The sequence below is a fragment of the Podarcis liolepis genome, assembly GCF_965112155.1.
Source record: "Podarcis liolepis genome assembly, chromosome: 4".
NCBI classification, from domain to species: Eukaryota; Metazoa; Chordata; class Lepidosauria; order Squamata; family Lacertidae; genus Podarcis; species Podarcis liolepis.
The window spans coordinates 85,423,125-85,448,516 of NC_139558.1; the positions used below are offsets into that span (position 1 = coordinate 85,423,125).

A 25,392-nucleotide genomic window follows, 5' to 3' on the forward strand; every position below is an offset into this window, starting at 1 on the left:
AACTAGCAAACTGGATAGCTCAGTCAGTAGAGCATGAGACTCCATCTCAGGGTTGTGGGTTCCAGCCCCACGTGGGGCAAAAAATTCCTGCATTGCAAAGGCTTGGACTAGATGGTCCCTTCCAACTCTATGATCTCTTTTATGTGCGAAAGCAAAATTAAGCATTCTTTGCTCTGCCAGCATCTGCTTCTGGCCCTGACCACAACTGAAAGCTGCCTATAAGGGAATGTGGGCCTTGGGGCTGAAAACAGTTCCCAACCCCTGCTCTAGAGAGTGGCAATAGACAACAGAGGACCCACCACCCTGTCATTTTCATTTTGCAAGTATTCAAGATCAAAAGCAGGCTAAAAGAACCCTCCATTTAAGGAAACTCAATGAAGGCCCAAACGCCCAATACCCTGGAGCCAACGCTATGCTGATGGGGCAGTTTGGCACTGAGATCCAGCGCTGAGGGCCTTCTGGCGGTTCCCTCGTTGCGAGAAGTGAGGTCACAGGGAACCAGACAGGGCCTTCTTGGTAGTGGCGCCCGCCCTGTGGAACACCCTCCCTTCAGATGTGAAGGAAATAAGCAGCTATCTTATCTTTAAAAGACATCTGAAGGCAGCCCTGTTTAGGGAAGTTTTTACTATTTAATGCTGTATTGTTTTAACACTCAATTGGAAGCTGCCCAGAGTGGCTGGGGAAACTGAGCCAGATGGGTGGGGTATAAATAATAAACTATTATTATTATTATTATTATTATTATTATTATTATTATTATTATTACAGCAGTTATCAACATAGGAGACTGGGCACTCTGTTGGTTCAATGCATCTCTCACTTGCAAAAGTCTTTGTCTAGAAGCACCACCTTTATGCTAAAATAACAACTAAGAGATAAGAGATATTCATCTCAGCGAAGTATATCTTAAAATAAGAGCATAAATATATGTATATACCACTGCAGCCTTGGCATCACGACGGAAGACAAACTGTTCGATGCGCTCCCTCTCTTCAGGCTGTATGAGGCACATGGACAGCAACCAATCCTCACGGCGAGGGACCCAGGTGCCATAGGAAAAGGCCCAACGTACTCTCTCCATAGCAAGACGGTCCAAGGAAGCCACAGCACACCGGAACATATGTTTTAAAACGTCAGCACGTAGCAGAGAGGGGAGAGAAATGGGAGGCTGACAGAACTCTTGGGCCAGCGAGTTCTTGGTTCAAATCCCCACTCAAGTTGCGTGAATGACCATCTTTCAGTCTCTCGCAGGGCAGTTGTGAGTGCAAAATGGATTAAGCCCCTCTCCATGTGAGGTCATTGAAGGAAGGCGCAGGATCAGAATCATATAAATAGAATGATGCTCTGTCTTTACTCCAGCGTAAACAAACACCTCCTCTGCCCAGACTCAATTCTGTAAGCCCCATTCAATTTAGTGGGGCTTACCTCCAATCAGGTGTGTTTAGGATTAGGAACTACTATACTGAGGAAAGGGAATAAAGGATTTAAATGCAAATGCATCCCAAAAGCCTTCTCTCAAGGACTGGATTTCAAGTGGACCCCTTGCAGTTTTCATAACCTGCTCCTATTGGCATTACTTAAAGAGATTGCAGGTGACAATGTGCCAAAATGTACACGAATAGACAACTTGTTTCCCTTCTTTTGCTGGCAATCGAGGCAGGTTGTTGTTTTTTTAAGGAGAGGGGAGAATGCGTTGCTCTCCTGGGGAGAAATAGCGCTGCTGCTGAACTCGAACATCCGAAGTGCTGGGCACTGGGCGTAGAGATGCCTATGGCTGCAATTCTTAACCCCACTTACCTGGGAGTAAGCCTCACTGAATTCAACGGGGCTTCCTTCAGAGTATAGGCGCAGTTTAGGATTGCACCCAAAACTTTTTAAGCCAGAAGACTCCAAGGCTGCAGGAAGCCCCGCTGGACTCAACAGGGCTTGCTTCCGAGTAATCAGGCGAAGCACTCCGCGCTGCAGAACTGCAGAAGCAAAAGTTGAGGGGAAAAGGAGCAATAAAGTGCAAGCTCCGCAGTGCCCGTGGCTCACTCTCTCCTCTGCTTTGCTGAAGGTTCGAAAAAGAGGAGGGAGGGAGGGACTCGCGGAAGTTAGAGAGGGAGAGGAAACGCAGCAGCCAATCGGGAGCCAAATGCAAAACACGGCAGACCAATCACCATCTCCCTCCGGAGAGTACATAGAGGTATAACAAGAAAAAAAAGAAGGTTGCGCGCGGTGCTCATTCTGAGTTCTGCTTTACAGCAGCCACATGCGAGGCAACAGCATTGCATAGAATACGGGGCGAAGCGGGGGGAGAATCTGTATTTCCATATACCTTATAGAGCCCTGTCCTATATTATTTACATTGCTTCCCCACTCCCCGACGCTCACTTTCAATTGATAACCTGAAGTGTCTTTTTGTTTTCATCGAGCTCAGGACTCTTGGGAGCGGGGGGCGGTCCCCGCTCTTGACAACGCCGGCGGCACCGGCTGTTACGAGGAGGCGGGCTTTGGCGCTTTTTTAGCGACACAGACTTGCGCCACTCACAACACAGGACGCGATCGATGGGCAGCAGGAAGAGCCAATGGGAGGACAGCGTCGGCTTTTGCAGATGTCGGGCGTCGCGGATGGTCTCGGAGTGGCTGCGCTGGATGCAGGTGGGTAGTTAGCGGCACGCACCGAGGGGGAAACCACGGAATGGAAGGCCTCCGCTGGGTTATAGGCGGCGCGTTCCTAACTAGGGGTGTTAAACTCGCCAGCCTGGCAGTTGTCTGAGGGTTGTCTGAGGTAAAAGGGAAAGCACTATAGAACAGGCCGTGTTTTAGATTGGCATCTCTGGTGATGAGCATGCGTGCGGGGCATGCGCAGAACAGCCACTGAAGCTGTTACGTAGCGTGTGCCCTTAGTTGTTTCCAGACGTTCCTCCCAGCTGCGAAGGCGGGGCTTCTATAGACAGTAAGGGGATGATATTCAAGCTGAATGATGCTAGGAATAAGTGCTGCTGTTTCCCGAAGGGTAGTTTTGTTGGCCTTTTGCAGGAAAAGCAGCAGAGAGTTTCAATGATAGTGGATTCCCCCCCCCCCCTTATACGTGGAAGAGGAAAGGCTGTAGCTCAGTGATAGATTTTCTGCTTTGCATTCGGAAGGTTGTGGGTTCAGTCCCCAGCATCTCCAGGTAGGGCTTGGAATGTCCTCTGGCTGAAACCCTGGAGAGCTGTTGCTCGTTCTAGCAAGCTAGATGTAACCGTGGCCTGCAGCTTCCTTTGCTCCTAAGTGGCTTACCGATGCCAAGGTGTTTGTGTCGTCAAGCATGCTCTGCATTACCGCTGTTAATTAATTTGCTGCACTTCCTTTTGGCCTAAGTGACTCTGCATGTTCTCCTCAACTTTTACAATCACACCCACCCACGACCGATCCAGTACATACACATGCATCTGTAAATGAGGACAGTACTTTATATATCTGATGAAGTGAGTTGCAGTACGATCATGGCTTATTCACATTTAACATAGGCAATTTCCAAATCTGTGTGTGTGGCGTGGGTGGGGAGAGGGAAAAAAACCTCATCGACATCCCACCCATCATTGTACAGCTTAGGAAAGGGTGCTGAGGTGGAGTCAGTGCGAGCAGCGTTGGAGAACGTGTGGAGGTGCAGTTGGCGATTGAGAGTAGCCTTGGTGATTAAGAAACGCAAGCCAGCGCCCTCTGCTGGCGTGCAACACAAGAAACAACGATTGGTTCCAACACGGCAAGAAAAAGTAGCGGTGCTGGACTGCTTGAGAGATGGCATGTCGGTCTCTAGTGTGGCACGCAAATATGGCTACAGTGAATCGAGCGTCCATGCTATCAAGGTTCGAGAGAGAGAAATCTGTGACATTGTGGCAGCAAGTGCTCCAATACCTGCTCAGGTGACAAGCCAGGTGCACGACAAGGCTTTAGCAAAGACTGAGAAGGCATTAAACCTGTGGCTTGAAGACATGAGCCGCAAACGCGTGCCTACTGATGGTGTGATGTTACGGCAAAAGGCTCTCAGCCTCTATGCACTCTTCAAGCCTTTTGCCGAGGATGGGCAGCCTGTGAAGGAATTCAAAGCCAGCCACGGTTGGCTTACTAGTTTTAGGAAGCGCTTCAAACTGAAAAATGTGCACGCAACTGGTGAAGTGTCGGCATCTGCAGACAAAGAGGCAGCAAAAGCCTACCCCAAGCAATTAAAAGAACTGTTAGATGAAAAGGGATACCTTCCTGAGCAAGTTTTTAATGCTGTTGAGACGGGGCTGTTCTGGAAAAAAATGCCTGAGCGGACGCACATCTCCAAATCAGAAAAACAAGCCCCTGGCTTCAAAGCAGCTAACGACCGTGTGACTGTGTTGCTCTGTGGTAGTGCAGCTGGGCACTTAATAAAGCCAGGCTTGCAGTACAGGTCTGCAGTCCCCCGTGCCCTGAAAGGCAAGAACAAAAATCTCCTGCCTGTGTTTTGGCAACCCAATAAAAAGGCTTGGGTAACTGCAGCAACGTTTCTAGATTGGTTCCACAATTGCTTTGTTCCGGAAGTTAAGCGGTACCTTGAAGAGAAACAACTGGACTTTAAGGTGTTGCTGATTGTGGACAATGCTCCTGGTCACCCTGAGGCACTCTGCTTTGCACATAATGATGTTGAAGTTGTCTTTCTCCCGCCCAACACGGCCTCCATCATCCAACCTCTTGACCAAGGTGTGATTCGGTGCTTCAAGGCAACTTACACAAAGCTAACCTTCTCATGGATACGTAACGCTATGGATACTGATCCCAACCTTGATGCCATTGAGTGCTGGAAGTCCTTTAACATGGCCAGTTGCATCACTTACATTAAGCAAGCAGTAGATGCAATCAAGCCTGAATCGGTGAATGCATGCTGGCGCAAGTTGTGGAAAGAATGTGTGGGTGATTTTAAGGGTTTCCCAACCATTGACAATGAAGTGGAACATAGTGTCCAGATGGCCAGACAAGTGGGTGGTGATGGCTTTGTTGACCTCACTGAGGAAGAAGTTGAAGAGTTAATTGATGGCCATGGAGGAACGTTGACTGATGAAGAGCTGGAGGAACTGCTAAGATCAAGTACAGAAGATGAGGAGGAGGAGGATGAACAGGATGAGCCAGCAAGTTGGAATCTGCATAAGTTTGCTCAAGTCTTCCAAACAGCAAAACACCTGAATGATTTGATCGCTGAGTTTGACCCCTCTATGGAACGAAGCCTCAAAATCACACAGGGTATCACAGACAGTTTGAGACTGTATCGAGAAATGTTTGAACAGCTCAAGAGACAACAGCGACAGTTGCCAAGCACCACAAAAAATGCAGTGGTAGCAAGTGAGCCCACACAATCAACTTCTGAAGCTGAAACAGAGCCAACCACTTTGCCTGTAACTCGCAATCTGTTGCTCAGGCCTGGTCCATCATCTCCTGGAGCAACCTCAAGCCCTGAAGAGGATGAGGAAGACTAAGCAACACGGTCATTGTGCACAGGTAAATGCTGGTGTGCTTTTTATGGGCCATTTACCTGGTATTTAAAGGGTTGTGTTGACCATATGGTATTCCGGCTTTACATGCTATCCCCAGAATGCAACCCCGTTTAAGATGTGATCATACTGTATGTTCCATGAAAGCTTGTATCATAATACATTTGTTAGGATGGCATTCAACCTTTACTCAGAGTAACAAGTTTGCATAGCGAATCGATTATTTCCATCATTTCCTGTGGGAACATTTCTAATCCAGGTTTTCTCTTTCCATGCTTTTTGCCTGAAACGGCTGCAGCCAATCAGCAAAAGCCAAAGAGGAAAAACTGATTTGTCCGATCTCTCTCCTTACCCCCATGGTTTCTGCCCAAAATGGCTACCATTGACCAGCAAAACACAAACAAGTAAGAAAGTAGGCAAACTCTAGCTGTTCGGATATACAGTGGTGCCTCGCAAGACGAAATTAATTCGTTCCGCAAGTTTTTTCTTCTTGTGAGTTTTTCGTCTTGCGAAGCACGGTTTCCCATAGGAATGCATTGAAAATCAATCAATGCGTTCCTATGGAGACCGTCCAGGGACAGAGGGGAAGGGCCGCGCGCCTTCCCCTCTGTCCCCGGACCTGTTTAAAGCAAGGGGCGGCGGGGAGAAGATTGCTTCTCCCCGTTGCCTGCCCCGCAATCTCCGGACCTGTTTTAAAAGCAAGGGAAGGGGCAGCGGGGAGAATCGCTTCTCCCCGTTGCCGCCCCTTGGTTCAAAAGGGGTCCGGGGAGAGAGGGGAAGGTGCGCGCGCCTTCCCCTCTGTCCCCTCTTTTGAAGCAAGGGGCGGAGGGGAGAAGATTGCTTCTCCCCGTTGCCGCCCCTTGGTTCAAAAGGGGTCCCCGGAGATTGCGGGGCTGCGCTTCCCCGCTATCCCCGGAGCTTGCGGGGCAAGCTTCGTTTTGCGAAGCAAGCCCATAGGGAAATGCGTCTTGCGAAGCGGCTAAGAAAACGAAATACTCCTTCGTCTAGCGGGTTTTTCGTCTTCCGAGGCGTTCGTCTTGCGGGGTACCACTGTTAGAATCAGTTGATTATGTAGCAAGGTTTGGGTATAATTCTTTGGGACCTTCTTTTCCCTCAAAAAAACAAATAAAGCAATGCAGTAATAGTTACAGTTCATACCACAGATTATTTTTATTTTTTTAGTAACAAAGTCACTTAAAACATTTAAGCCTTAGGAACTTATGGTGGTTACAGTGAAATATATTCACTGCAAACCAGCATACAATTATCATTCTGTGCATGGATTTCTTCATCACTTGCTTTGAAAGTGTACCCGGAGGCAAGTTACCAATGAGATTCCGACCTGTGATGTATTATTTGGATGGCATTTCTAGCTATTTTTATTATTTAAAATATTTATACACCTTTCCCAATGTGGATAAAGATTCCTTGCATCACCACATCTAGCATACCATACCTATGAAGTCATTTGTGGTCAGTAATTTTGTTGTGTGTGTCTAACTTTTATATTATCTCCTTCAGCAATAAGAATAGAGTGCAGAAACCATGGACAACCAATATGATTTCATTAGCACCCCAACTTGCAATGGAATTTCATCTTGTGAGCAGAAAGCCAGCTCCTTGGTGGCTGAAGGCCATGGCCAACAAATCTTAAATGTACTGCAAAGCTTCAGAGATCAAAACAACTTTTTTGACTTCAAAATACTTGTGAAAGATGAAGTGATCCCATGTCACCGTTGCGTATTGGCAGCATGTAGTGACTTTTTCAGGTAAGCCTATTTTTGATGTAGTTCTTGTGTGCATAGATATAGATATGGATATATATGGATATAAACATGGAGATATATATAAATCACTGTTACATTCATCTATTCAATTCTTCTATTCAATTCACAACCCCCCTACTCAAAACATAGAAGTAATTCTCATCCTATGTTGAACTTCAAAAGTAGATTAGTAGATCCAGTCAGCTATGAAATGGCTATGAAATCATTTTAAAATTATTTGTTTTTGTTAGATAGCATGACTTCAACCCATTCACTGTGTACAACTTTTATGTAGGTTTCAGGTGGAGATGTGCATTACCATCTGCCTTAAAAGCTATATGCAGCCAATTCAACACAATGCAGAAGGGCATGCACCTACAGATACCACTTCTGTATGCAAACCACCTTTGCTGGATGTATTGATTACATTAATCAATAATAAAATAATTTATCTGTAGGAATATTTAATAACTGTTTCTCTATGAGTATTTTTGTTGTTGTTTGGCTACTCTATGATGCAACTCAGTATAGCATTTCAAATCAAATCGCTTGGCTCATATCCTCTGTTTGACAGTGTCTAGTATTGAAGATCTCAGAGAAGACATACAAATAATTTTAATTTTATTAAAATACAAAATCAAGCATAAAACAGAACAATCACAGAAAACAGGTACAAGATACTGAAGCAGAAACAAAAACGGGTCTTGATACATCCGGAATACATTCCAGACTTTGGGTATAATAGAAATTACAACATATTTATGAAAACAAGAACACCGTTAACCTGGGTATCCCTTATCTTCCAGGAGGGTGAGCTGCATTTCCATTGAACCTTGGTTTGTGCCCACCTTATGTTGTTGGAACTGCAACTCTCATTGGCTTCTTGGTCAAGGGTGATGGAAGTTATAGCCCAACAGCATCAGGTGGGATCCACATTGGCTAATTGGATGTACAGAAACAGAAATCCTGTGGCAATACATCATGCTCTTTTACTCACTCTGAGCTTTTAAGAAATTAAAGAGTTTAAGCAATCTGAATCTGAGAGTGGATGTAGCTGTTAACAGAAAAAACCCAAATCCAAAAATTCCAGTGGACTTGCCTTAGGTAAGCCTGTAGTTTGGATCCTATTCTAGGAACTGATCTAATTTGTGTTTTAAGATATACACTCATCATACCTTGATTGGAATGATGCCTGAATTTATCGTGCCGAACTATTTAAAAGTAATGGAAACCTCATAGAAAAACCCTGCTTCTTCTTAAATGTGCTTTATACTGCATTAGTTTTGCATTTATTCACTTTACAAATAATTTACCTAAAATGTCCAAAATACGTTTATTGAGAATAGTTCCCTTCACCTCAAGCTGTGTGGTTTTGGTTCTACATTATATTCAGATGGAACAGATATCAGTGATGATTTATTGTGTGTTCATCTTCTGTATTTTAACTGCAGGGCCATGTTTGAAGTTAACATGAAAGAAAGAGATGATGGGAGTGTTACTATTAGTAATTTATCACCCAAGGCAGTGAAGGCATTTCTTGATTATGCCTACACTGGAAGAACAGAGATAACAAACGATAACGTAGAAATGTTATTTCAGCTTTCATCCTTTCTTCAAGTTTCCACTCTTTCGAAAGCTTGCAGTGACTTTCTAATTAAGAACATTGATCTTGTCAACTGTTTGCAGCTATTATCCATTTCCGAAAGTTATGGGTCAACTCAGTTGTTTGACCATACCCTCAAATATGCCCAGCGCCATTTTTCCTTGCTGCTCCAGTCAAATGATTTTCTGGAAATGAATTTCGAGATACTGCTAAAATGTATAGAAGCAGATGAGCTCAACGTCCCAGATGAGGAATCTGTGTTGAAAGCTGCCCTTTGGTGGACAAAACATAACTTAGAAACAAGACAGAAGCATCTTCCCCACTTGATGAAAAAAATACGGTTACATCAGTTATCTGAGGAGACGCTGCAGGAAGTATTGCACTCCGAAGAACAACTACTTGAAAGCGCTGGTTGCTTGGTAATAATCAATGAGGCAATTAAAAGTGTGCAAACTTTTAGCGGTTTGTTTCCAGACGCTCGCCCTTCAACAACAGAACAGTACATACTTGTTCACAAAACTGAGGAAGACGGAGTACATCGACATACGTTTTGTTACAATATTAAAACCGATCAATGGAAAGAATTGATGCACACGCACATAACAGATCTGCCAGGATCAAGTTTATCTAGTTATGGTGAAAAGCTATTTATAACTGGCGGATGTGTAGGGAACTGTTTCCGGACAATTAGACTTCATATTGCTGAAACGTATCATGATGCTACTGACCAAACTTGGTGTTATTGTCCGGTGAAGGACAGCTTCTCGTCTGTATCAGCCATGAAGAAGCCAAGGACAATGCATGCATCTGTTGTGACCCTAAATCAACTGTTTGTAATAGGGGGGAAGACGAGGGCATCTAAGGATATCAAAAGTCTTTTGGATGTGGAGGCATACAGTCCTCTCTCTGGGGAATGGAAATCTGTGAGTCCCTTACCAAGAGGTATCTATTATCCAGAAGCAAGTGCATGTCAGAATATAATTTATGTGCTTGGTTCTGAAGTAGAAATTACTGATGCCTTTAACCCATCTCTTGATTGTTTCTTTAAATATAATGCCGCAACTGATCAGTGGTCTGAGCTGGTAGCAGAATTTGGGCAGTTCTTTCACGCCACCTTAATCAAAGCTGTTCCAGTGAACTGCACATTGTACATCTGTGACCTTTCCACCTACAAGGTTTATAGTTTTTGCCCAGAGACATATGTCTGGAAAGGGGAAGGGTCTTTTGAATGTGCTGGTTTTAATGCAGGAGCAGTTGGAATAGAAGATAAAATTTACATCCTCGGTGGAGATTATGCTCCTGATGAAATCACTGATGAAGTACAAGTCTACCATAGCAGTAGGTCTGAATGGGAGGAGGTTTCACCCATGCCAAGAGCCCTAACTGAGTTCTATTGTCAGGTGATTAAGTTTAATAAATATAGGGACCCATGGTTGTTTGCAATAGAAGTGTAGTCCAATATATCAGTTCTAAGAAACTGCACAAGTTTTATGGTTTTGTTTGCTTTTCATTTGCCAAAAAGCCCCATATATTAGAGGCCCAATCTGCTAACATGGTTTGCAGCCACTTTTTATTTTAATAAGGAGCAGGGCTTGATTGAATGTTTGGATATATTCAAACACCTCTTTTTAAATTTCAGTAGCAGTCCCCCCCCCCCAAGGGGTTGACCACAGCTAGAATCAGAAGCTTTGTGAACTCAAAAGTAATGTAGATGATGTGAAGGTTTTTTTCCCCTTTCCCCCAGTCAACCCTACAATATGTTGAAAAGCAATTTATGGTATGATTTGGGGTCAACTGGTCAAAGAAAAAAAAATGTCAAAAATTATGTTGAGCCTAAGTAGCAGTTTACATCCTGGCCCAAGTTTTCAGATTAATGCACTTTTAGGGCCAAAGTAAGAGTAACCAGGATCAATAATAGTTTTGCCTGTAGAAAAAAATGGAGCTAAAAGTTGAAGTTTTCCATAATATGTAGTAAAGTAAAAATAGGCTTAATTTAGTTGATTTCTGGATGTTAGCTTAACTGTTTACCAGGGAGCACACCCCATTGAACTCAGTGGGGTGGGCTTCTAAGTAAAAATGTGTAGGCTTGCTGTACGTTACTCAATTCTGGATTTTTAAAGCTATTTTTCTTTATTAGATATTAAATAAAATGTCAACTATTTTGATAGGAACATTGCACATAATCATTTTCACAAACAACTTTTATTAACTTGGGCTGCAATACTGTTCACCTGGGAGTATGTTCATTGAACTCATAGGACTTGAGTAGGCAAAGAACTGCACTCACTGATAGACTAAAATGGCTTAAGTAAAGATAGTAGTGGATTCAGTTGAGTATGCAGTATCTCAAGTAGTGTAGCTTGTTGATGTTACTAATAGGTCCTAAGTTGGTCTGTCATTTCAATGCTGTTGGCTGTGCTTTTCTCTTTATGATAGCCATAGGTAACAGACACAGCACAAGAAAGTACCTTTATGCTTATGGTAGCAAGTGTGCAGCAAAGTTTTTATTTCCTTTGTCCAAAACAATATAGGAATGTTTTACTTGTGCTTATTGCATCAGGTTATATCTCGTCAGTCTGATGTAAAATCATAGAGGGGTTATATTAGATCCGTGTAATTGTATGTCCCCAACTCCATATCTTTTTAGACTACAGCTCACATCATCCCTGATCATTGCCCATGCTGACTAGGGATGATGGGAGTTTGGATCCCAAAATCTCTGGAGGACACCAGATTGGGGAAGGTGGCCAAAGTTTATATTTATTTAAAAATAAGTTTCATTTCCTGTGTAAATTTACTTGGGAGTAGGTGCATTTGAATTCAGTGAGATTTACTCCAGAGTGAACCTGTTAAGGATTATACTGCACAGCTTGTATTTTTGAGGCAGTATCTTTCATGACTGGATCCTAATTTTGCATTTCCTCATTCTTCCTTAAATTGTAACTGGATTGATGATCTGTATAAAGCTGATTAAGGGCATGCCAGTTGCACATACCTACTTCTGTCATCCATCTCATGTACTTAGAATACATTAGATATAAGAGAAGGATATAGCTAGTTTTCTAAGGCTGCATTTCTATGCATGCTCAGTGGGGCTTAACTCCTGAGTAAACATTTTGTAAGATGTGTTTGCTTAACATCTTGCAAAAACTAGACCACAAAACACAAACTGGAGGCCAAAATATTAATTGTACAAATGCACTTTTAAGGAGTACATATTATCTTGTAGTCTTACCTGATAGTGGCTGGGATCCAAAGAGGTATTTTAGACATGCCCAAGAACTTGGGCAAGTCTAGTGGAATTTTTACTTCCCTCCAACCTTTGAAGATCAAGATCTTCATGACATATCAAACTGCTTTAGAAAGTCCTCTCCACTCAAGTTTCAAAAGTAATTTGCTGTACGCCATGGGGAGATGTATTGTTCAAGAAACACAGTCACTAGGGTATGCTGGACATGAGAAACTAGTGTTGCAGTTCTTCGGATCCCAGCCTACATTATAATGTAGAAAGAAGTTGCATGCCAACGTATATGAATTTATTTGCACTAAAAATGTAACCACACCAAAACAGTTCTATTATTCTGGTATTGTATTATCAGTAAAGGTAAAATATGGCATGGCCTAATGAACATTTAATATATGTAATTTCTTCCTGTGGTCAGTTAATTGATTGAACTATTGCTAACTGGTCACTAGTTCAATAGATATTATTTTGCATTTACTGTATCACAAATGTCAGTGTCAAAATGTAATGCATTGTTTTTATACATTGTGTTTTTTATTTTCACTTTTACACTCCTCTGCCAAGTCCACTGGAGCAATCTTCAGTGCGAGACGGCACCTATGACCAAGTCTGCTACCTATAAAGGTATTGGAATCAGAACAGCCAATCTAGTTCTCCTTGTTGTAAAAATGTTAACGGAAACTTTAGTATTACCCTGAGGGAAAGGGTTAGATAAGGCAGAAAAAATGATGATTGCTAAATAACTGACATTCAAGGTAAGAGATTTTGCTGTAGCACATAGTACGGGAAAGGGCACATCTACACAAAGTGGTTTGAATCATGTTCTATTATAGCTTTCCTCAAAGCACCCTAGCAATTGTAATCTATTCCCCACACCCGGGAAAAAAAAAAAATAGTCCCTTCGCAGACCCAGGGCTCAGTGATTTGGAGAGCTGTCACACACAAAATTATTGCACTCGGGCACATTCCAGCTCCCCATCTACAGTCCTTGGAGGAGGTGGGACTGTTATCCTTCTCCCTCGTGACACCTGAAGTGAGGGGTCCCCATCAGCCCACCCCCTCAATTTGGGACATGTATTATCACGCTGAAGACGAAGGCTAAGGATCAGTCCCTTCCAGCTAGCTCACCTGCTGCAACGGTGCCTGTTGCTCCTCCTTGAACACTACTGATCAGTGGTAGAGAATGGCCACCACACCTGAGAGTTGAGCACTACATGTTGCTAAGCACTCCTCCCTGCTCCCAGAGTACTAGCTGCTACCTCTTTCTGCTGCTGCTCTGAGTCTTCTACATCTGAGATACTTTTACTCCACCCAGTTTTTGAGGTTGGGTGAGAGTGTTTCTAGGGTCCAGAGCAAAATTGTTGAACTTTCTGCAATTTCCTGCTGCCACATTGGATTCTGCTCCTCCTCTTGGAGCTTCCTACTGGATCATGTGAATCACAGTTGCCTTCACATTTTGCCAGAGGAAATGGCCCCACAGGTTTCACTGGGGTTCACTTTAGCTTCATTACTTTCTGGGGGATCCTGGGCACCTGCCATTTTGAGGCAGGAAGGTATGGGGGAAGGCTTTATTTTGACACAGGAGTGTTCTTGGTCATTTGTAATTATCCCCAAAATCCCTGAAGGAAGTGGCGTCCCTGGTTAGCCACTGATATGCAGAAGGATCTTTAAAGTATTTGTAACTGTGCTACAAGCCACCAGAAGTGACAGAAATATGTCTGTACCTGTGTGAGTGCTGGAATGTTCATTAATCTGCATAATAAAAACAATGAGCAGTTGAACTAGCATGTTAAGCTTCTGCTTCATCTCACAATGAAGAACCACCTCCAAATACCTAAATTTAGCATTTTCCTTACATTGAAGAATGAATGCTTCAGAGATTTCCTTCTGAATAAATGATTAAGCTCTTGTTTTAACACTTACCTGAAAGTAAGTTCAGTTGTAATCAAAACTTTCAAGAAAATGTATTTGGGATTGGGGTGTAAAAATCTAAGGTGAGAAATAGTTATGATCAATGTTCAAAAGAATAATATAAGCTCTGGATGTCATAGAAATGTTGCCTGATGGCATTCCCACTTCTTAGCCCCAAATGGAGTGTGAAAGATCTACATTAAAACCCTAGGAAAGCTATAGAACCATCAAAACAAGTATGAACTCTAGAAACTTCCTATTTAACGCCCAGGACCAGTATAAGGAAACAGCCACTGCCACTCCCTCTGTTTGCTCACCCTCTATCTCTGGCCTGCACTGAGTGAAGTAAGTGATAGTGTTGATCACTTATAAAATGCTTTTCAACCCTTAGGTAAAGGTAAAGGGACAGCTGACAGTTAAGTCCAGTCGCGGACGACTGGGGTTGCGGCACTCATCTCGCTTTACTGGCCAAGGGAGCCGGCATTTGTCCGCAAACTAAGCCACTTCTGGCGAACCAGAGCAGTGCACGGAAACGCCATTTACCTTCCCGCCTGGAGCGGTACCTATTTATCTACTTGCACTTTGACGTGCTTTCAAACTGCTAGGCTGGCAGGAGCAAGGACCAAGCAATGGGAGCTCACCCCGTTGCGGGGATTCGAACTACCAACCTTCTGATCGGTAAGCCCAAGGCTCTGTGGTTTAGACCACAGCGCCACCCGCATCCCATTTTCAATCCTTGGTATACTGTTAAAATCAGACTTTCCTGCCTCCTCCCTCTGAGGGGGTGGGTCTACCAACCCCTTGCTTGCCTTCTCTTTGCACAAGGTTGCTGTCAGGGTAAGGAGGGCTGGGGCAGGATGAAATAGAGGGAATTGTGGCTGCTCTTTACAGAGAATTCTGCACTTGTTCATCCTCCCTCTTTCTGGTGTTTTTTCTGGAGGATGTGACTTGCAGAACCCTGGGCCTGCTGCTACTACTTTGCCCACAGTAAGGGTGGGGGACTGCAAGATGATGTTGTCTTCCCAGCTCGTAGCCACCACATCGGAAAGCTGCCAAGTCACACCTTTGGCCCACGGTCAACAGCTCTCCAGAGTTTCAAGAAGAAAGCCCTCCAGATTCTACCTGGGATTGAACTTGGGACCTCCTGCATTGCAAGACAGATGCTCTTTCCTGTCTCCTCCATGCCCCTGCCACTACTCTCCCGAACTGAGTGATCGTTTACACACGAGCAAACTGAACATCCAAACACGGCGCATGCTGCAAAGGTTTGGGACTTCTCCATTGCCGAGGATCGTAGGAGGCAAATGCAATCAGCCAGTACGGGATGGGGTGTGCATGCTGCAATGGAAGCAGATGTGCGCAAGGAAATGCAAACACCAGCAACAACTGGTTACTTTGCAAACTACGAATGTAGTGTACACAAATATTTGCACCCAATAAGTCATCCTGAAGCTTTTTTATTTTTTAAATGCTGTTAATTTATAAAGCATGTTTATAATTTATAAAGCTCTTTGGAGCTGCAGAATTGGGGATCGCACCCAACCCTCCCGGCTGCGCCGCTCAGGTAGGCGGCAACGCAGCGGGCAGGGGTGCGCAACTTGCGCGCGCTCTGAGGTGATCCAATCCTGTCCACAGCGGTATCCCAAAAATCGCAAACGGGATCCACCGCCCTTTGCCCGCCCCTTTCCGTCTCGGTGAGGAGTGACACGGGCGAAGACCGATTCCTTCTCTCCGACCCTTCATAATCTGGAACCAACCTCTGCGCCCGTACCTAGGAAAGGCCCGCCGACTTCCCTCCCTCCTCCTCAACCCGCCGCCTCGCCTGCAACCCCTCACCCGCCCTTTCTCCCTCTCTTCGGAAGGCGCCGCGAAAAGAACCGCCTCTTTTCGTCTCCTCCACCAATGACGGAAGCCATGCTCGTTGACAAGCTGCCGCCGCGACCAATAGGCGGGAGACGGGTCAGAACGCGAGAGCGAGCGAGCGAGCGGGTGGGGGCGTGGCGCTAGGGGCGTGGCGGGCAAAGTTGCGCGAGTTGGGGAAAGGAGGCGGTTGGAACCGTTGGGGAGCGCGAGCGGGTGGCGAGCGCGCGGCGCCGTCCAATCGGAGCGCCGCGTGGATGGGTGAGTGACAGGCGGCCTCGCCGGCGGCCGCGGCAGGCGGGTGGGGGTGGGTCAAAAGGCCGGCTGTTCGGAAGGGGGAGCCGTGCGCGCAGGTGAGTCGATCTTGCGCTGCTGAGGGAAGGAGGGAGAGAGGAAGGAAGGGGAGGAGCCGCGTCGGCCTGTGAGGGAGCGCCGGGGTAGATCCCAGTTCCCTGCCTATGGTGTGTGTGTATGTGGGGGGGAAGCTCAGCCCTTTTCCTCCGCCTTCTCCCACCCCTGCCTCCGTTCACGCGCCGCCGCTGTTTCCCTCACGGGCTTCCTTCCCCTCTTCCGCCATCGCGTGGCGTGGCCGGGGGGCGCCAGGGGCGCAGCCTCCCCGCGCCCCACCCGCTTTACCGAGGAGAATATTCACCGACGACGACGCTTCGTAACATCTCCACACGTTCAAATTCAAAGCGGGGTGTGTGTGTCTTGTGTGAAGGTGAACCGCGGCGGCCCCTCATTTCCCTCGCCCCCCGAAGGAGCCCCGAGGTGGTAGAATGGGCCGCGCCGCTCCTGGTGAGGGATGCTGCCGTCGCTATTGTCGTTGTGATTTTGCTGTTTTGTTGGATTTAAATCCCCATTCTTCCTACCAGAGCCGTTGGAGTGGTGTGCGACGTGTATAAAACACAGTGGCTGCACCAAGGACTGCCTACTCGAAAGCCAAAGCAACAGCCCCGCTGGAGAGCAAGAGTTCATTTCCTAGGGCAACTGGGGAGGGTTGCCCTCTGATACCTTATCTGCTTCTTTCATCTTCCTGTTCCTCCCCCATATTCCTTTTTTCGAATTATTCCCACATACCTGTTTGTAAACTGCTGCAAGATGGGAAATTGCACAATAGGTTCTGGGCCAAACTCTCACCCACAGTGCTTGTTTTCTCCTTACAATGAGGTGGGTTTTTTTAAAAGGGTGTCCTTTAAAAGTAGATTGAAACTTAGTGGTTACATCACAAGTTTATGGAGAAAGTTGGCCATTAGGGCTATGCTGAGGTGGCAACTTCCTGATCAACGGCACCCAGAGTTATTTTCAAAACATCCTCCTCTGGGCACCCTGTTCCAATCATACAAATTCTCTCTGTCGCTCAACAACTTTGGCTGGGTGCTTCCCCTAAAAAAAGGTGGTCAAGTTCCAACATCTCTTTTTTTATATAGAAAAAAAGCCACTTTATAAGTGTGATGCAGTCAGCTAACATAGGAAACAGGCAGTGTTGATCTCAGTGGGACTTCTTGAGTGGAGTTAGGATTGTGCTGGACATGATATGAACATATGCTGATCAAAGCCCAGGCGTTGTATGGTGAAGAAGGGTAGTTCGTACAGGATGGTTGTTGTGCTTTCTCTTCCCCCTCAGACACATTAAATATATATCATGTGCTTTCCCCATTTGTCTGATCATATTCACAACACAGGATAGTATTGCTGGTCAGTTGTTAGTCAGTGTTCTTCACAACAGTATCAGCTGCAGCCCTTACTGCCTCTTCAATCATTTGGAGAGTAAATTAACTCATAGAGAAGAAAAGCCTGCCTGGTTCTGTTTACAAAGAAGTCTGTGTGATGTAGTTAACACTGAAGGTGCATGGACAAGGTGTAGTCCTTTGCCACAATACACTCCTGAAATCATATGGAACCACTAGATTCTCCTGCTCAGTCAGGCAATCTCCTGCAGCTGATGACCTTCAGGGCTACATTCCTTTGGGGTAATTTGCTGAGTGGTTTATATGTGGGTAGAGGATAGAGCTGGAGCCCAAAGTAGGCAAGGTACCACACTTCTCTTTCATTGTTAGCCCCATTTACCACTTTCTTGACAGCTATATTAAATGAGGCTAAGAGGTACAGGCTGCTGATCCCTCTGGAAAAAATAATAAATCATCCTCCAGTTCAATTTACGATTTGACCAGGGCAATCTCAGATGCAATCCAAAATGGATCCATGAATTACACTCTCCCTAAACCCAAGGTTAAAATCTGGGATTGCCAGACTTCATTGACATCATCAGTTTATTCTCAGGTTTCTGTGATGCATCCCTCTGTAAGTGTTCAGAGGGCACAGGATAAATTATTGGTATTTGCACACTGATCAATAGACTATTGGTAGTGGGAAAAAGGTAAACTGTGAAGATTATGGTTGGATCTTGCAGCATAAACAAGTTGGAAATAAAATTTGTTGATGACATTCAATATTGACAGGTGGAATATACTAGAAAAGGAACACCAGATATATTTACAGAACATTGTGTTCTGTATTAGCTGTTGCTACCCAAGAGAGAGGTGCTGGAATTGCTGTGGACAGCTCCTTGGAAAGATGTAAAGCTTTTACATAATGTGTGTACAGAGTTTTCAGTTTTCATGGGCTGTTGTAGATCTAGAAAAGGTACTTTTTGGTTTTGAGGAAAGGCTGTGAAGTCAGTCTTTAGTTTTGCAATTAAAGAGAGGATAGACTGAAGAACATGAATGGATAGAAAAAAGATTGAGGCAGCCAAAACTCTGCACAGTATTCTAAATGCATTTGTGCAAGAGATTTGTATAACAGCATTACATTGGCAGTTTTATTTTCAGTTCCTTTCCTAATGATCCCTAGCATGGAATTTGTCTTTTTCACAGCGGCTGCACAATTGGTCAACATCTTCGAACTATCCACTATGACACCAAGGTCTTGTGATAGAAAATTCATGATAGAAAATGGAATACAAGGAGCTGCATTTGGGCGGGGTGTGTGTGTGTGTGTGTGTGTGGAATTCTAAGAAGCTTCAACAGGATGTGGAAATAGCTCATCTCTATATATGCAGCATCTGTCTCTGCTTCTGAAATAACCTCTCTTAATTTCTAAAAATCAAAAGCATGGGTATTTTTTGGGGGGGGGGGGGAGAGAAAGCATAACAATACCAGGAGAAAGGTTTTATAAATTTAAAAATAAAAGCTTTTCCCATAGATCATTTGGTCCTTAGCTTTTAAACAGATTTTTCTCCTCAGTGATTGTTAAAATGGGAAAGAGCTTTTGAGAAGCAAACTTGAATTGTACAGTCACACAAATGTACACATTTCAGAGCAGGCTATTGCCACGTTTGCAACTGGCATATGGAAGTTAAGAACAGCAGAAGAACCTTTCAGGGTAAAGCCAAAGAACTATGTAGTCCAGCATCCTGTTTTCTACAGTGTTTCACCAAGTGCTTTTGGGAAGCCCAAAACTAGGTAATGAAGGCAATGGACTTTCCCTACTGTCCCAAAACCAGGTGTTTATATACCACAGCAAATGGTATTTAGAAGTAAGCTACCTGGAAGTTTCCCTTAGCTGTTGTGGTAAATAAGCCATTGATAAACCTATCATTGATATTAACTAATCCCCCTTTAAAGGCATCTAGGCCAGTGTGCATTGCCACATCTTGTGAAACCTGGTGGCTTTTGCGTTCTATAAATAAAAACTGGATACCTCAAAGATTCATATTAGACAATTGATTGCCTGATGTCTTTCAAGTACTATCTCTTCTTTATGAATAGCACCCACTAACACTTATTTCGAAGAGCAACCAATAGTATCTTCCATGCTATCTCAATAAATATTATTAAGCAATTGGTTGTCTTGTCTAAACCTCTGAGGTTTCCGCCCCTTTTGTTCCTTTATTGGATGCTTTTATTTTTATTTAATTGAGCTGATTTTAGTTCATTGGTTAAAATTCAGTCTTTGCATATTTCTTGATGGCATTTTCTTTCTTGGCTCTTTGCATTTATGAAAGATAAGAGGAAAAGCTGAACTACTGAAACAAGATCTCACTGCAGGAACAAGCTGAATTGCGGGGTGATTGTTAAGGAACATAGCAAATCACTAATCTCTTGTCTGCTACAGGAAGAAGTACATTGAAAGCTGAAGAAGATGAAACAGCTAAAAAGGAAAAGGAAAAGCAATTTTAGTGTTCAGGAAACTCAAACGCTACTTAAAGAAATCCGAATAAGGAGAGAAGTGCTTTTTTCTAAACAATTAAATACAACCATTAATGAGATGAAGCGGAAGGCTTGGGAGGAAATAGCAGAATGTGTTAATGCTGTTGGTGAAGGAGAGCAAAGGACAGGGACAGAAGTCAAAAGGCGATACCTCGATTGGAGGGCCCTTATGAAACGGAAGCGACTTAATACCAACATAAAGCTTGTGGGTGCTGGCTTTCACCTTCCATCATCTGATTTGGATGATTCTCTCAACGAAGATATTGATGAGAAAATTGGGTTTCCAATTGAAGCTGGTTTTGAATGGCAGAATATTACAGATTTCAGAGAAGCAGGTGGATCATTAACAGAAATAAAAGAAGAAGAGGAGGAGGATCCACAGAGTTTTGAAGTAAGTAGTTCCTGCATGGTAAGTATATTTTATTTGTATGCTTTCCTTCTGTAAAATTTCCTAGCTCAGCTACTGTATAATTTCCAATCCTTAGTGACAACTCACTCTGTTGTCTCCTAGATTTGAAGCGAAATCACCTTTACAGAGCAATACTAAAATAAGGTTACCAGACGTCCCTGTTCCCAGGGACAGTCCCTGGATTTACAAATCAGTCCCCATACAAAATCCATTGAAGTTGAAAAGTGTCCCTGGATTCATTGAAAAAAATCTGGTAATCTTATACTAAAAGCTGACTGAAGGCCCACTGATGGGTCATTGCAAGCAGTGTGTCACTCAAAGGCCTGCTGGCAGGATGGCATTTATGGCGTTGGAGCCCCCATGAGGAAAGCTCTGCAGGCATAGACGTTATGCCAACAGTCTTATGCCAGTGGTGAGACCACAAGAGGGCAAGCCAGGGTAGCTAAAGAGCTGCAATATCTTCAGACCTCTTGTCCCTTAGACCTGTCCCTAAAAAGGGCCAGCAAGTTTAGGAAGTAGTAGAACACCACAACGACCCACCCCAAGATAGAATTGCTCTGTCCATTGCTCAGTCTGCACAAAGTTTGGATAACAAACATGTAAGTGAGATCTTAATGTGCTCTTCCAAAGGCTCACAAAAAGCTTAGTCTGAGGGCCTCTCTCAGAAGCTATATAAAGTTTCTGTCTTGCCTTTCCTACAGCTGATAGGTGTATCTTTACCTAGTGCAGAATATCATTAATTTCTAATTGATTTTCTTAGTTTCCTATTGAGGAAGAAGAGGAGATTCTGTCCTCAGTGTTGCCAGATTCTAAAAAGGAAAGTGACCTTCCTGATTTCACTCACATCGAAGAGTTTGGCAATCTAAGCTCTGCTCAAGCTAGGCTGGCCTATGAAGATTCTCATCTGCTGATTAGCCTTGAAAAACAGAAGCTGGAGTTAGAGAAACAGCGACTGGATATCGAAGCAGAACGCCTGCAAGTGGAGAAGGAGCGCCTGCAGATCGAAAAAGAGCGGTTACGACACATTGACCTGGAGCATGAGAGGCTTCAACTGGAAAAGGAGAGATTACAAATAGAGCGAGAGAAACTGAGGCTTGAGGCTTTGCATGCTGAGAAACCTGTGCTGGAAAATGACCCCATCCAGTCAGAAAAACCTGCCTTGCAACCTCTGGATCTAGAAACTGAAAAACTAAAAATTGAAAAGGAGCGCTTACAGCTCGAGAAGGAGAGGCTGCAGTTCTTGAAGTTTGAATCAGAGAAATTGCAAATCGAAAAAGAACGTTTGCAAGTGGAGAAGGAGCGCCTTCGAATTCAGAGGGAAGGGCACCTGCAATGAACTTGGAGAAACCATGATTAACAATGCTGTGCTTTGTTTGTTCTTACCCCCTTTTTTCTTTTTGAAAGGGTAGCTTGGTTTCAGTAAAAGTGTTGGATAGTCTGGTTGTCAAAGCATTTCACCATCCAAGAGAATCCTGCTTTCCATTGCTTTGATACTGTGATGCTTACATCTTGACAGTACTTCTTTTTCTGTTGCCAGAGTTGAACATTAATGTGTTCAAGTTTAAAAGAAGCTAAGGAATAGTGCTCAGTAAGTCAGTGTGCCTGTGTAAATGGAGCTTATGTGTGAAATTGCATTTCAGTGTAAGAGAAGTGTTAAATGTCCTCTTGCATTCTCTGTTGTATAGATTTGCCTCCACATTAAGCATCAAGGCTTAGCTGTATCCTGTCCTTCTTAAGAGTGTTATTCTAAATCCATAGGAGCTTTCAACACAAATTTGCATTTGATCTAAAGGAATGAGATTAAAAGTAGGCCTTATGCTTTACATAGTGTTAACCATGAAAGTAATGCCTTTAAAATGAGGTGTGCTCTTCTCTAGAGAAATGTTGAAAGGTCAGACTTTGAGGCTCTCAGTAGTTTTCCTACTCAACTATGTTTGTTAGTAGAAAAAAGAATAAATGAAGCTTCATGTATGAAAACACAGATTTCACCATTTATTTCCAAGCCAGACTTTAGAACCTCTGGCTTCTGTAGATAGCTTTGGTGGCCCACTTTGACATTGAAGTGTTTGAGCAGAAATATATCTTGTGGGATTTACATAGGTTATTTGTACATGTCAGTTTATTTATATCACTATGTAATTACTTTTATTTTGCAAATAAAGTGTTATTTTTTCTTACTGAAATAAGCGTGTGACTCTACAGTGGGAAGACAATTGGGTGTGTTGCAGATTAATCTATTCCCTGTTAATCAAATCATTTTAAAGAACCAAGGCTTTGAGTCTTGGTAATATTGGTAAGTTCATCCACTTCATCTGGCTGGTGCTTGGCCAGTACCAAAACACAAGCAAACCTGCGTAGTTGGTGTGACAGCTGGATGAGGAGTGGCACAGAGGCAGTGTGCTTTTCACTGTTGCTTCTGCCATCTGTATTCCTGGCCTTCAGCTGATGAGTCAGAAACCACTGATTCAAGGTGGGTCACAGCAGGTGCACTGTCATCATGTCAAGAGATTCAGAAATGGGTCTTCAAATAGACATTTGGGTTAAAAGTGGGTCCCAGGTGAAGGCAACAAGAATTGGACTAATCAGTCAAAGTTGTATGTCATAGGTATTACCAAATAAAGTCATACTTCAGTATATGAAGCCACTTATCCTAGTGTTCCCATATGTAACTGAAGTTTTCCAAGTGGCTACAAATTCCGTTGGTTTAGCAATCCTCTTCAAAACCTTAAGATGATGGGCTCTTTTTTTTCTGAGGCAGCTTAGATCTGTGTTGGTGGGAGCTCTGGTAGGTGCAACCAACATTAGTTTATTTTGGGTAAGTTTATATCCAAACAAAAAAACCATGACTGCTCACTGGTAACAGGGTGGTGTTAAAGGAATGTAGTACTTCGCTGCTGTCACTGAGCAACGAGAAAGATGTGCCCATACCCTTACAAGATGAAGATTGCTGGCATGGCGCACAATTGGTGAATGACAAGCTGCACACACAGGCAACATTTCACCACTTGTGCACTGAGATGGTGCTACCCTGCCTTCCAGCAATGCATGCTGGAATAGGGGTATAGTGAAAGGGTTCCTCTGCCCCTCGGTTGTTACTTGGTGTGACAGCGTATTACACCACTCCTCCATGAACTACCACTGTTGTCTTGAGTGCCTTTGCTACTCATTGAACTCTCTTTAATTCCTTGAGTAACTGGGCTGGGGTATACTGTGCCTGGTTTCCATTCCCCACCCCACCCTATAATTGTACTACTCAATCATTAGTCAGTTGGATCATAAGGCGTAGAGTTGCCAATTCATTTCATGCTGTGTAATGCAATGCTTTAAAGTCTGTAATTACATTACACAAGGCTTATGATCCATCCTGAGATAGCTTGCTCTTGATGGATAGCACCATCAAGGAAAGCAGAAGAGCTAGAATGAGATGGGGAAAGAGTACAATTTTAATTTGACTCTTCTGTTTAGGAGTTTGAACACTGCTTTTCAGTGGGATAGTTATCTGCTGGATAATAAGATTAAGGGAATAAGAACTACCAGAGTTTCACACTCTAAAAGTTAATTTAGCTGTTTTAAAGTTCTAGTTAAGAGTGCTGTTAGGTGATCATTTTCACAAATGAAAATCCATATTTAATAGAAACACAATTCATTCTGTCACAAAAAAGCCATATAATCCTAGCTGGGGATCATCATACACTTTCAACCTGATTGCAACAGTCTCCCATTTGGAGTGGTGGTTCAGATAAATAATCTGGCCATGAAGTGGCCATTCAGTGAGGCTTGTGCATAGGCTTCTGGTCCTTTGTAGTAGTTTGGGCATTTCCACTGATGTTTACATTGGAGCCTGCTGATTGCCATTACAGTGGTACCTCGGGTTAAGTACTTAATTCGTTCCGGCGGTCCGTTCTTAACCTGAAACTGTTCTTAAACTGAAGCACCACTTTAGCTAATGGGGCCTCCTGCTGCCGCCATGTCGCCGGAGCACGATTTCTGTTCTCATCCTGAAGCAAAGTTCTTAACCCAAGGTAATATTTTTGAGTTAGCGGAGTCTGTAACCTGAAGCGTATGTAACCCGAGGTACCACTGTACTTGGTTTTCAAATGAGTGGTACGGGGTGAGTTTACATCATAATTTCTATGTTAACGGGATATATCCTTACCAGTAGAATGATGGAAACATCTGTCTCTAGGCATGGATGGATGGATCTCTGCAACTTGTTTTCTCTTATTACCCTAGGCAAATTATTAAGCGGTGGATTTCCCAGGGCATGATAAACCCAGCAATGACTTAAAGGCAAACAGGGTTCAAGCCCATGAAGAACTAAGGCCTTATATGAGTAATAATTTGCTAATAGTAGTTATAACTACCATGGTGGATGGGATATTCAGTGATGCCCAAATATTTTCATATATAGACACTGGCAATTATATGCCACCAGTTATCAATGGAAGCCAGTGTGGTGTAATGGGTAGAGTGAAGGCAGAGATGCCACTGAGACTTGTGTTTTGCGGCTCAGAAATTTTGATTTCAGGGACTTTTACCATTTAAACAGGTGAACATTGATTATTCTCTGACTCCAAGCTGGAGAAAAATGCAGTTCTTTCTCTCTCTAATATACTCATCACACAATTCCTGACATCCACCATCCAGACACCCATATCCCAAGATTGATGCTCCGACATAGTATGTGAAAGGAGGGAGTTCTCTGTACCTTGCAGGTGCCCAACTGAGAAACAACTTTCCTTCTTTCCTTTCTCCTGTTTGCTACCAGAACAATAGCAAAGCAAGAGGGTGGGAGGGAAAAAGAACGAGTCAGAAGAAGTTGAAGTCCATCAGACTGTGGGGTCTGTTGGCTTGGCAGGGTCCAAATTGATTTAGATTGTATAGGCTTATGTTGAGCTGTTTCCCCATTTT

At 43.8% G+C, this 25,392-nt stretch overlaps 3 protein-coding genes across 12 annotated transcripts in view; 2 read left to right on the forward strand and 1 right to left on the reverse strand.

Annotated features, from left to right (window-relative positions):
- AASDHPPT (aminoadipate-semialdehyde dehydrogenase-phosphopantetheinyl transferase) overlaps positions 1-2,196 on the reverse strand; it is a 29,373-nt gene extending 27,177 nt beyond the window's left edge. The window contains exon 1 of one of the 2 annotated variants that reach the window (XM_083499852.1): positions 1,798-2,196. In XM_083499852.1, the coding sequence (XP_083355978.1) occupies positions 1,798-2,181 (384 nt within the window). In that variant the 5' untranslated portion in view covers positions 2,182-2,196. Of the gene's footprint in view, positions 1-937; positions 1,721-1,797 lie in introns of those variants that run through there. The other variant, XM_083499853.1, reaches the window with a different exon arrangement.
- Positions 2,197-2,493: 297 nt separating this feature from the next.
- Positions 2,494-13,871, forward strand: KBTBD3 (kelch repeat and BTB domain containing 3). Of its 3 annotated transcripts, none has more exons than XM_083499654.1 (3): positions 2,494-2,640; positions 6,999-7,246; positions 8,695-13,871. In XM_083499654.1, the coding sequence occupies exons 2-3, from the start codon at positions 7,023-7,025 to the stop codon at positions 10,298-10,300; spliced, it is 1,830 nt and encodes a 609-aa protein (XP_083355780.1). In that variant the 5' UTR covers positions 2,494-2,640; positions 6,999-7,022; the 3' UTR covers positions 10,301-13,871. The 3 variants fall into 3 exon arrangements, with proteins under 3 accessions (XP_083355780.1, XP_083355781.1, XP_083355782.1); XM_083499655.1 differs by lacking the exon at positions 2,494-2,640 and adding an exon at positions 5,353-5,484; XM_083499656.1 differs by lacking the exon at positions 2,494-2,640 and adding an exon at positions 5,481-5,881.
- A 2,129-nt stretch (positions 13,872-16,000) lies between these two features.
- MSANTD4 (Myb/SANT DNA binding domain containing 4 with coiled-coils) lies at positions 16,001-22,667 on the forward strand. 7 transcript variants are annotated; one of them, XM_083499879.1, is made up of 3 exons: positions 16,001-16,122; positions 19,978-20,481; positions 21,242-22,667. In XM_083499879.1, exons 2-3 carry the CDS (start codon positions 20,005-20,007, stop codon positions 21,815-21,817), a joined length of 1,053 nt encoding a protein of 350 aa, XP_083356005.1. In that variant the 5' UTR covers positions 16,001-16,122; positions 19,978-20,004; the 3' UTR covers positions 21,818-22,667. The 7 variants fall into 7 exon arrangements, with proteins under 7 accessions (XP_083356005.1, XP_083356010.1, XP_083356006.1 ...); XM_083499884.1 differs by having other exon boundaries at positions 16,008-16,122; positions 19,978-20,463; XM_083499880.1 differs by having other exon boundaries at positions 16,115-16,214.
- Positions 22,668-25,392: the final 2,725 nt, after the last annotated feature.

Excerpts from the sequence above, each read along its gene's own strand:
- KBTBD3 (XM_083499654.1), top strand. The coding sequence starts at position 7,023 with ATGGACAACCAATATGATTTCATTAGCACCCCAACTTGCAATGGAATT. Across the intron at positions 7,247-8,694 it reads GCATGTAGTGACTTTTTCAG|GGCCATGTTTGAAGTTAACA; the intron begins GTAAGCCTATTT and ends TTTTAACTGCAG.
- MSANTD4 (XM_083499879.1), top strand. The coding sequence starts at position 20,005 with ATGAAACAGCTAAAAAGGAAAAGGAAAAGCAATTTTAGTGTTCAGGAA. Across the intron at positions 20,482-21,241 it reads AAGTAAGTAGTTCCTGCATG|TTTCCTATTGAGGAAGAAGA; the intron begins GTAAGTATATTT and ends TGATTTTCTTAG.